This window comes from Malaclemys terrapin, chromosome 3 (genome assembly GCF_027887155.1).
Source record: "Malaclemys terrapin pileata isolate rMalTer1 chromosome 3, rMalTer1.hap1, whole genome shotgun sequence".
NCBI classification, from domain to species: Eukaryota; Metazoa; Chordata; order Testudines; family Emydidae; genus Malaclemys; species Malaclemys terrapin.
The window spans coordinates 20,375,585-20,387,715 of record NC_071507.1 but is presented as its reverse complement, the minus strand read 5'-3'; the positions used below and the strand labels follow the sequence as shown (position 1 = coordinate 20,387,715).

Sequence of the window (12,131 nt, the reverse complement as noted above, 5' to 3'; positions counted from 1 at the left end):
CATTAAAAAGCGATTTGCAGCTCGCAATCCTCAGTCTGAGGACTACTGATGTAGACAGGGAAGAGAATGTGGCAAAGAACAGAGCCTTTGGAACCACCACTGTGGGGCGGATGGGGATATTCAGAAGGACTAGTTGAAGGAGCAGTTAGAGAGGTAAGAGGAGGCCTAGGAGAGGACAAAGTCATGAAAGCCAAGGGAGGACAAGATTTCAAGAGCATGGTCGATTGAGTTGAAGGCAGCTGACAAGTCAAGGCAGATGAGATGGTGTTCTGGTTCTGAGATATGACTAAGAGGAGGTCATTAGGGACTTTGGCAAGAGCAGTTTCAGTGGAACACAGGGGTGGAAGCCAGATAGGAGAGTGTCCAGGACAGAATTGGAGGAGAGGAACTCCAGACAGTGATTGTAAATAACATGTTCAGGGAGCTTAGAGGTGTAAGGAAGATGGGGCAATAGCTGGAGAGGCAAGTGGGATGTATTGGGGTTTTTTTAGGATGGGAGAGACTAAAGTATGTTTGTTTTTTGAGAGGAGGGAGCCAGAGAAGAGTGAGAGTTTAAGGAGAAAAGTAAGGGAGGGGATGAGAGTGGGCACAGGGGAGATCAGGAGATGGGATGGGGTCACTGGGGCAAGTGGAGTTGTGAGAGCAGAAGAGAAATTTCTGTGTATCTGACCTTCACAATCCCCCCTGACTCTTAGAGATCCCAGATCAGAACACCACTCCCTGTGATCAAGGTGAGTTGACTGTTAATCCTACTGGACCTGTCAAAGCCATTTGTTATATTAGGCTCACATCCTGAGAATTGCTGATCACTTGCAACTCCCCTGGAAATTAACAGTAAGGCTTTAATTGAGTTCAGTGGGAGTATGCTCAAGGAGTACAATCAAGCTTTCAATGAGTTGCTGCACCCAAGGAGCTAATCATCCATCTGCAGCACTCCCTGCTTTTGTCAACCTGCGAACGAAGAAAGACATCTAGTAGGCCTGAACTACGTTGGGCCCATACATTTGTTAAGCATTTTAATTTTTTTTCTACACTTAATTTGTAACATGAGAAACATTATAAAATGTTGTTGGAAGACTGAATGAAGTGACCTTCAATTGTGAGGGCTTAGTTTATTTGTACTAATGTATTTAAATGCTAAGGATCTCAGCAGAATTCTTCTGTAGTTAGGTGGCTCGGAATCTATATTTAGTGAGCCAAACTGCAGTTATTCTTGTGAAATCAGTGGAGTAATGCCAGACTTACAATGGAAAAAAAGCACAATTGGCCCTGGTATGTTTACATGAGATTTTCCTGACCTCTAATGCACATTGAGGTATGGCCAAAGTGAACCATTGTTGCAGTAGTGAAAAAATGTCTGGATAAAAATCACTTATTTCCTTTGGGAAGAAAAAAAGGAAGATCTATTCTTAATTCTTACTGTATTTTCCTTATTTTACTCTTTCTATTCCATTCTGCTGGAGTTTAGCATTTTGTGTATATTGTCAGTTTCATTTAGAATGTTCTCTGAGAGATCACAAAAGAATGGGGACTTTCTACAGCACAATACAAAGGATAAAATCCACACGAGTAATCTGAAAGGAAGTTCTAAAGAAAATGACTATGCCATTGTTCCAATCATGCAGAGTGATTGTTTCCTTGCATACAAATTCTGACATGTAGACTATACAGTTGAAAGGAATAAATGTAGAAAATCACCTCTCTCGCTGAAAATTTTGTACTTGTTATAGTTACCAGAAACCCCTCTGATGATTATAGTTAAAAGAAGTCAGTGAAAGTATATTTTTCTCTGTTTTGTCTTTTTATTTCCCGTACCTGACATCACTTTGTGTATAGTCTGTTACCCTGTATAGTCAGTTAGGCCCCTGTCAGACTCATATGGACAGACCCTTGTGCCTGCAGAAAACCGTATTGACGTCAACGTGCATGGATCTCATTGTAGGATCAGGTCCTTAGTCATTTTTTTTCCTTGCTAAAAAGATCTTTGTAAAGACAACAGTGGAACAGAACCACTCTCCTCTTCCTCTTTTTTTGAAGGTTGTTTTTTTAAAAAATGTTGCCTTAAGACACTGCAGAAACTGGATATTTCCAATTTAAAAAAAAATCCCAGGGGACAGTGTTTCTTTAAATGTAGTATTCAAAGACAAAACCAAACAAATCCACTTTAGAGTGAATGATTGTGTAAAGGCCTACAGTATCTTTCTTAGGGTATGTCTACACTACGAAATTAGTTCGAATTTATAGAAGCCGGTTTTATTGAAATCGGTTGTATACAGCCGATTGTGTGTGTCCACACAATAAAATGCTCTAGGTGCTCTAGTCGGCGGACCGCGTCCACAGTACGAGGCTAGCGTCGACTTCCGGAGCATTGCACTATGGGTAGCTATCCCACAGCTATCCCACAGTTCCCGCAGTCTCTGCCGCCCCTTGGAATTCTGGGTTGAGATCCCAATGCCCGGATGATGAAAAACAGTGTCGCGGGCAGTTCTGGGTACATGTCGTCAGGCCCCTCCCTCCCCCGTCACAGCAACGGCAGACAATAGATTCGCGCCTTTTTACCTGGGTTACCTGGGTTACCTGTGCAGACAACATGGAGCCCGCTCAGCTCAGCTGAGCTCACCGTCACCATATGTCCTCTGGGTGCCGGCAGACGTGGGACTGCATTGCTACACAGCAGCAGCAGCTAACTGCCTTTTGGCGGTAGACGGTGCAGTAGACTGGTAGCCTTCATCGGCGATCTGGGTGCTGGCAGCCGTGGGGCTTGCCTTTTGGCAGTAAATGGTGTATTACGACTGTTAGCCATCCTATTACAAGTCAGGTCATCGTACGTTAGCAGAGTCTTCCCTGAGCAGCCGATTGTGCAATAGGCCTGAAGACCATCGTCATACACCGCCCCGTATTTGCTGCCAAGCACCCAGAAAGATGCCGAGGGCTATCAGTCACGCTGCACCGTCGTCTTAAGATGTAAAAAAATAGATTTGCTCTGTATTCATTTGCTTCCCCCTCCCTCCGTCAAATCAACGGCCTGCTAAACCCAGGGTTTTCAGTTTAATCTTTGGGGGGGACCAGTCTGTGACAGTTGTTTGTGTCTCTCCCTGATGCACAGCCACCGTTCTTTATTTTAATTCCCTGTGCCTGTACGCCATGTCGTCACTCGGCCCCCCTCCCTCCTTCTCCTAGGCCGTCAGATACTACGTTTGCGCCACAGCTCAGAGAGCCGAGAAGCGGTTCGCGCCTTTTCTTTGAATTCTGGGTTGAGATCCCAATGCCCGGATGATGCAAAACAGTGTCGCGGGCGGTTCTGGGTACATGTCGTCAGGCCCCTCCCCCCTCGTCACAGCAACGGCAGACAATAGATTCGCGCCTTTTTACCTGGGTTACCTGTGCAGACAACATACCACGGCAAGCATGGAGCCCACTCAGCTCAGCTGAGCTCACCGTCACCATATGTCCTCTGGGTGCCAGCAGACGTGGGACTGCATTGCTACACAGCAGCAGCTGCTAACTGCCTTTTGGCGGTAGACGGTGTAGCATGAGTGATAGCCGTGGGGCTGGCAGCCGTAGGGCTGCATTGCACCAGCCCCTTGCAGGCGATGGTATATTATGACTGGTACCCGTCGTCGTCATACTGGTATGGCTGTCAATCATGGCCACCTGGGCAGACATGCTACTGTTTTGATGATGACGGTTACCAGTCGTAATATACTATTTTCTGCCAATTGCCCAATATTGTCTGCTAAGCACCCAGAAGAGGCCGAGGGCGATGCTGGGTGCTGGCGGACGTGGGGCTGGCAGACGTGGGGCTGCATTGCTACACAGCAGCAGCCCCTTGCCTTTTGGCAGATGATGGTATATTATGATTGGTACCCATCGTCATCGTACTGGTATGGCTGTCACTCATGCTGCACCGTCGGCTGCCACCTTAAGATGTAAAAAATAGATTTGTTCTGTGTTCATTTGCTTCCCCTTCCTCCGTGAAATCAACGGCCTGCTAAGCCCAGGGTTTCCAGTTTAATCTTTGGGGGGACCATTCTGTGTGACAGTTGTTTGTGTTTCTCCCTGTTCCTGTACCTGTACGCCATGTCGTCATTCGGCCCTCCCTCCCTCCTTCTCCTGGTCCATCAGATACTACTTTCGCGCCTTTTTTCTGACCAGGCGCCATAGCTAGCACTGGGATCATGGAGCCCGCTCAGATCACCGCGGCAATTATGAGCACTATGAACACCACGCGCATTGTCCTGGAGTATATGCAGAGCCAGAACATGCCAAGGCGAAACCCGGACCAGGCGAGGAGGCGATTGCAGCGCGGCGACGAGAGTGATGAGGAAATTGACATGGACATAGACCTCTCACAAGGCACAGGCCCCAGCAATGTGGAAATCATGGTGTCACTGGGGCAGGTTGATACCGTTGAACGCCGATTCTGGGCCCGGGAAACAAGCACAGACTGGTGGGATCGCATCGTGCTGCAGGTATGGGACGATTCCCAGTGGCTGCGAAACTTTCGCATGCGTAAGGGCACTTTCATGGAACTTTGTGACTTGCTTTCCCCTGCCCTGAAACGCCAGGATACCAAGATGAGAGCAGCCCTCACAGTTGAGAAGCGAGTGGCGATAGCCCTGTGGAAGCTTGCAACGCCAGACAGCTACCGGTCAGTCGGGAATCAATTTGGAGTGGGCAAATCTACGGTGGGGGCTGCTGTGATCCAATTTGCCAGGGCAATGAAAGACCTGGTGATAGCAAGGGTAGTGACTCTGGGCAACGTGCAGTCAATAGTGGATGGTTTTGCTGAAATGGGATTCCCAAACTGTGGCGGGGCCATAGACGGAACCCATATCCCTATCTTGTCACCGGAGCACCAAGCCACCGACTACGTAAACCGCAAGGGGTACTTTTCAATGCTGCTGCAAGCCCTGGTGGATCACAAGGGACGTTTCACCAACATCAACGTGGGATGGCTGGGAAAGGTACATGATGCTCGCGTCTTCAGGAACTCTGCTCTGTTTCGAAAGCTGGAGGAAGGGACTTTCTTCCCGGACCAGAAAGTGACCATTGGGGATGTTGAAATGCCTATCGTGATCCTTGGGGACCCAGCCTACCCCTTAATGCCATGGCTCATGAAGCCGTACACAGGCAGCCTGGACAGGAGTCAGGACCTGTTCAACTACAGGCTGAGCAAGTGCCGAATGGTGGTGGAATGTGCATTTGGACGTTTAAAAGCGCGCTGGCGCAGCTTACTGACTCGCTCAGACCTCAGCGAAAAGAATATCCCCATTGTTATTGCTGCTTGCTGTGCGCTCCACAATATCTGTGAGAGTAAGGGGGAGACCTTTATGGCGGGGTGGGAGGTTGAGGCAACTCGCCTGGCCGCTGATTACGCGCAGCCAGACACCAGGGCGGTTAGAGGAGCACAGCAGGGCGCGGTGCGCATCAGAGAAGCTTTGAAAACGAGTTTTGTGACTGGCCAGGCTACTGTGTGAAACTTCTGTTTGTTTCTCCTTGATGAACCCTCCAACACCCCCCCCCCCCGACCCGGTTCACTCTACTTCCCTGTAAACCAACCACCCCACCCCACCTTCCCCTCCCCTCCCGCTTGCAGAGGCAATAAAGTCATTGTTTTTTCACATTCATGCATTCTTTATTAGTTCCTTACAGAGGTAGGGGGATAATTGCCAAGGTAGCCTGGGATGGGTGGGGGAGGAGGGATGGAAAAGGACACACTGCATTTTAAAACTTTAACTCTTATTGAAGGCCAGCCTTCTGATGCTTGGGCGATCATCTGGGGTGGAGTGACTGGGTGGACGGAGGCCCCCCCACCGTGTTCTTGGGCGTCTTGGTGAGGAGGCTATGGAACTTGGGGAGGAGGGCTGTTGGTTACACAGGGGCTGTAGCGGCGGTCTCTGCTCCTGCTGCCTTTCCTGCAACTCAACCATATGCTCGAGCATATCACTTTGATGCTCCAGCAGACGGAGCATTGCCTCTTGCCGTCTGTCTGCAAGCTGACGCCACCTATCGTCTTCAGCCCGCCACTTGCTCTGTTCTTCCCGCGATTCAGCCCGCCACCTCTCCTCTCGTTCATATTGGGCTTTTCTCATCTCCGACATTGACTGCCTCCACGCATTCTGCTGTGCTCTATCAGCCTGGGCGGACATCTGCAGCTCCGTGAACATCTCGTCCCTCGTCTTACGTTTTCTCTTTCTAATGTTCACGAGCCTCTGCGAAGGAGAAACATTTGCAGCTGGTGGAGGAGAAGGGAGAGGTGGTTAAAAAAGACACATTTTAGGGAACAATGGGTACACTCTTTCATTACAAGGTCGCATATTTCGGCTTGCAGGCAGCCATCGTAGGCCACAGTGTTTTGGCTTTTTTAACCTTCTTAACATGCGGGAAAGGTTGCAAACAGCAGCGCATTTCCCATATCAAGGATGAATTGGGTTGTCCATTTAAAATGGGGTTTCAATGTAAAAGGAGGGGGCTGCGGTTTCCCGGTTAACATGCGGCACAAACACAAGTAAACCACCCCCCCCCCCCCACACACACACACGATTCTCTGGGATGATCACTTCACCCCTCCCCCCACCGCGTGGTTAACAGCGGGGAACATTTCTGGTCAGAAGAGCAGGAATGGGCGCCTCTGAATGTCCCCCTTAATAAAATCACCCCATTTCAACCAGGAGAGCTTTCTGGAGATGTCCCTGGAGGATTTCCGCTCCATCCCCATACACGTTAACAGACTTGCTTGCTTTTTTTTTGTAATGTTTACAAATATTTACAAAGTTACACTCACCAGAGGTCTCCTGTGTGCCCTGAGGGTCTTGGGTGAGTTCGGGGGTTACTGGTTCCAGGTCTAGGGTCACAAACATATCCTGGCTGTTGGGGAAACCGGTTTCTCCGCTTCCTTGCTGCTGTGAGCTACCTACAGTACCACCATCGTCATCTTCCTCGTTCCCCGAAGCGTCTTCCCTGTGTGTTTCTCCAGTGAGAGAGTCATAGCACACGGTTGGGGTAGTGGTGGCTGCACCGCCTAGGATCGCATGCAGCTCCGCGTAGTAGCGGCAAGTTTGCGGCTCTGCCCCGGACCTTCCGTTTGCTTCTCTGGCTTTGTGGTAGGCTTGCCGTAGCTCCTTAATTTTCACGCGGCACTGCTGTGTATCCCTGTTATGGCCTCGGTCCTTCATGGCCTTGGAGATCTTTTCTAATACTTTTCCATTTCTTTTACTGCTACGGAGTTCAGCTATCACTGCTTCATCTCCCCATATGGCGAGCAGATCTCGTACCTCCCGTTCGGTCCATGCTGGAGCTCTTTTGCGATCCTGGGAGGACTCCATGACGGTTACCTGTGCTGATGAGCTCTGCGTGGTCACCTGTGCTCTCCACGCTGGGCAAACAGGAAATGAAATTCAAACCTTCGCGGGTCTTTTCCTGTCTACCTGGTCAGTGCATCTGAGTTGAGAGCGCTGTCCAGAGCGGTCACAATGAAGCACTGTGGGATAGCTCCCGGAGGCCAATAACATCGAATTCCGTCCACACTACCCCAATTCCGACCCGCAAAGGCCGGTTTTATCGCTAATCCCCTCGTCGGAGGTGGTGTAAAGAAACCGGTTTAAAGGGCCCTTTAAGTCGAAAGAAAGGGCCTCGTTGTGTGGACGTGTCCAGGCTTAATTCGGTTTAACGCTGCTAAAGTCGACCTAAACCCGTAGTGTAGACCAGGTCTTAGGTATTTCACAAGAACCTATAGCAAGGTCTACGCTAAAAAGTTAGGTCTACCCAGCTACTTCTGAGCAATGTAGTTAAGCCAGTCTAACTCCCGCTGTAGACAGCACTATGATTATGGAAGAATTCTTCTGTCAGCCTAGCTACCGCTGCTTGGGGCGGTGGATTAACTACAGTGATAGGAGAACCCCTCCCATTGTTGCAGTGTCTACACTGAAGTGTTGTAGCAGTTTGTGTTGGCATAGCCTATTGCAGTATTTAAGTTCCCTTTCCTGCAAAATGTAGACCTTCTGTCGTGAGGTGCTAAGGACCCTCCATTCCCTTTGACGTCCATGTGACTTAAGGTTGGTCAACTCCTTAAAGAGACCTCCCAGGCTAAGGCCTTAGATCATCTCTTCAAATCTAACCTACACAGGTGGTGACCGAGGGCAGTTAGTATCAGATGGCTGTTCAGTGGCTCATGTGAAATGAGTTTGGTGATCTCAGTCTAGTTCCCAGTGGTCACGTGGCCCCTAAATGGCCCCCTTCTTGGCTGGCTATGAGAAGTAGAGGATTGATGGGCAGGCAGGAAGTAAACTAGACTTGCAGAAAAATGGAAAATAAAATTGTGTGGAATTTTTTGTTGTTGAAATTTCAAAATGTTTTAGTGGGGAGGCTGAACTACTTCCTCACTCCTGGAGTTGGTCCCTCCAAGGTTGAGGTGTCTTGGCAGGCCAGTGTGGGGAAGCTTATTCTCCTGTTGCCTGTGCTGTACCTGTTCTGGGAATGGAGATTTCAGGGCTCCCAGGGATGTCAATTCAACCTCTTTCATGTACTCTAAGGGTAGGATTTTCAAACTCACCTAAGAGAGATAGGCACCAAACTTCCAGTGAGAGCCCATGGGAACTGGGTACACAACTCCCTTAGGTGCTTTTGAAAAATCCTTCCCTAAATTTAATAAGAAACAGTGTATTATTGATAGCAGACAGCTTTGTTTGTTTCAAACAAACTATATCCCCCAAATATATAAGTATATATGAACAACAAACTCTCTACCACAAAGTTGTGATTATTCTTTGAATTATTTTACAGGATGCCTATCTGAGGGAAATAGCAGAAATGAAAACTTGCATTGAGAAGGTAAAGTATGAAAATGAATCTCTTCTAAATGAGAGGATTAGAAATATAACATTACTAGTGAAAGTGTAAAGGAAATTCATTATTTTTCTGTGCAACCCATGTATGCCTCTTAACATCTCTAAATATTCCTTCGATTATACATTGGTTTTTTTTAGAAATTTGTTGTAAAAAGAAAAATAATAATCAAATCGGGATAATTGAAAATTATTTGCTTCTTCCAAGGGAAGTTAAGAATTCAGGCTAAAACACTTACAAAATGAAGTCTACTTTTGGACCCAATGCAGCAGCACCTTTCAAAAGCCACTGGAAATCTTTCCATTGACTTCAAGAGGAGTTAGATTGGGCCCTTAGTGCGTTTTGGAAAACTGAGTCCTGTATCTTCACTGAATGAAATGGAGGGATTCTCCATTTGAGATTAATTACCGTGTAGTGTCACTTCGTTTATTTATGGTGATGCTCTTCATGTCTATAGCTCCTTTCATCTGAATCACTCAAAGCACTTTGCAAACAGTTGAAACTTTTGTCATGCTTGTGGCATGGCCCTGAGTTAGAGATGGTGCGGAGAGGCTCTGCCCCAGCAAGAGTCCTGGGTGGGATTATGCCTACCGCTGCTCTACTATCTTGAAATGGGTACAGCATCCAGCCAGCTTTGCTGAGTGGTGTACAGTGGGAAGGGTGAGGCTAAAGTCCACCCCCTCAATCCTGTTTGTTGAGGCTAATCCAAGCCATAGCACTAGCATCTCACAGGCCTTGTGTTCTCTGAAAGCAAGAATGCCATAGTGCGCAGCCTCTGGACTGGGGCAGCAAGTGAGAGGCCCCTTTCACCCTCTTCCCTACTTTGTCCTCCCTTGCAGGGGCTGGCCACAATCTTTCTCTAATTAATCTAGTGTGACAACAGAGGGGTAAAGTATCATTTCATCCATCAGTGAAATGCAGCCACCTCTGAGGTGGAACACAGTAGCTGTCTAATAGGTCACAGCAACACTGCACAGCAGCTTGGAAGAGAATATGAATTCTTCTGTCCTTAGTTGAAACCACAAGGGGGAGTTTGGGCAGGACACTGGCCTTTAACACCCTGCTCTTAGAAAAAATGTTGTGGGATCTTGTATGACCACAATGATTTAGTATCTCCAGCTGCAGAATAGACCCCTAAACCGTCTTTGGGCATTGATTCAGCGGGAACAGTAGCACCTACTGACTCACTAGCACCAGGGTTTTCTTTAGTATTGTCCCATCCAAGTATTGAAAGTATTGGAAGGTAGTTATATTTAGCACTGATTTAGTGCTTTCACTCTTTTCAAGTACAAACATTAACCTACCTCTCAGCCATGTTGTGAGAATAAGTATTAACCTCCCTGCCTCCGTTTTGTCATCTGTACAGTTGCGCTAAGTGACTTTCTAAGGATATACAACAGGGGTCAGAGCTGAGCTTAGAACTTCGGAGTTCCTGGCTTTCAACTGAGAGTCCAAACGGACCTACACTGTCTTGCTGTAAAGTGGAAGTGTTGGCTAAAACTCAGCTGTCTTTTGGGGGAGGGGATTTTTGTGGTATCCTTATCAGGTCCTGAAAGCTACCCCTGTTTTTCCTTTTATGGGGCAGTCCTAAGTGGGACAGAGCACCTTTTGTCTTGAGAAGGGCTGCACGTCTACTGACATGAACGGGAATTGAGGACTCTCAGCACCTTGCTGTATTGGGCCTTATACACATGCACATTAGCTCAAGCTTACTGCACCATCTTAACCTCTCTAGGTGAGAAGGATTGGATGAGAATCCCTTTAGATCTGATCACTTCTGTTCCTTAATTGGGCAGAGGAGTCACTGAATGATGCAAGGTTTCAGAACGGTAGCTGTGTTAGTCTAATCAGCAAAAAGAATGAGGAGTACTTGTGGCACCTTAGAGACTAACAAATTTATTTGAGCATAAGCTTTCGTGGGCTAAAACCTACTTCATTGGATGCATGCAGTGGAAAATACAGTAGGAAGATATATATACACAGAAAAAATGGGTGTTGCCATACTAACTATAATGAGGGAAGTCAGTTAAGGTGGGCTATCATCAGAAAAAAAACCTTTGTAGTGATAATCAGGATGGCCCATTTCCAACAGTTGACAAGAAGGTGTGAGTAACAGTAGGGGAAAAAAAACAGTCACTTTCTCAGCCACAAGGGCCTGAGCGCAAAGCCTTTATAAGCACCCAAGCCCAGAGGTGATAGGCTCAAACCAGCAATCAACCCCTTCTCTTCTAAATAGCAATGAAGAATCCCGCACACAGATACCATGCTGATGCATGCAGTAAAAATGCCTAGACAGAATGGACGGAACCAGGCCCATGGTTCTCCTCTCATTCTTTTTCAATTAGAAAGGTTGCTGAAATCATTGTTGGTTTCCACAGCAACACAGCCGGAGAGCCAGGTATAGAGTGGCCACAGCATTATCTTCTTCAGACATCTAGTTCCACTTCCAAAAAAGTTTAGTGCATCTTTTGTTCTAGTAAACAAAGAGGAAAGCTTTTTGTATTTTATGCATATCTGTGCTGAGAATGAGCCGGTATAACTTCATCATCAGTGCACAAAACTCTTGTTTGATATAAACAACTTGTTTTAAAAATCCTCTGCTGAAATGTGTGAATAAAGTAATTTTGCAGGATTATAATACATTTCTCATTTCTCTCTGGGCAAGTAAGAACCACATGACAATCTTGTATAGTGAAATGACTCTGTGTGATACACATAGTCTTGTCAGGTCCCCTGATGATGCTTTAATCTTGGACGTTGGATCTTGTTGTGATTAAAGTGAACAGATGAGTTAATAGATTTTTCTAAAATGTTTTCATCCCTTTCCCTCTGGAAGTGCACAAGCTTTACCTTATTTCTCTGGAATTGGTGTGTTTTAAGAGCCAGCTATTAATTTATTGCAGTTTATATTAATCATCATGTAAGTTTCCCCTCACATTTCTCTGCTTCTTTGACCCTTACAATTTCCTTAGGGTTATTGTTTGCTTCTGATAAAGTATTCTCTCTTTCTATTAGACTTGTTCCACATAGGGCTGTTGTAGTATTGTCCAGAATATTAAGATGTCTGGTATGATAGATTGCACTGAAAGCTCTGGGTAGTGCATTTGGTTCCTGCTTAGTCTAATTTGGCCTGTGCTCATGCCAGTGACACTTCTCCTAACTCATCCACATAGTATAGCTTGACGGCCACCTCTTCTTTCTTGGGTATAACAGCAGACAGTCAACCACTAGTACTCTCACCATTCAAGTCAGCATTGGAGAAGTATTATAAGGACAACAGTGCT

At 46.9% G+C, this 12,131-nt stretch overlaps 1 protein-coding gene across 14 annotated transcripts in view; it reads left to right on the top strand.

Annotated features, from left to right (window-relative positions):
- The window catches only part of LOC128835124 (polyamine-modulated factor 1-binding protein 1-like), a 99,865-nt gene that overhangs the window by 62,860 nt on the left and 24,874 nt on the right, over window positions 1-12,131 (top strand). For all 14 annotated transcript variants that reach the window (XM_054024528.1, XM_054024521.1, XM_054024522.1 and 11 more), the window contains one exon: window positions 8,785-8,832. In XM_054024528.1, coding sequence (XP_053880503.1) covers window positions 8,785-8,832 — 48 coding nt within the window. The remainder of the gene's footprint in view (window positions 1-8,784; window positions 8,833-12,131) is intronic.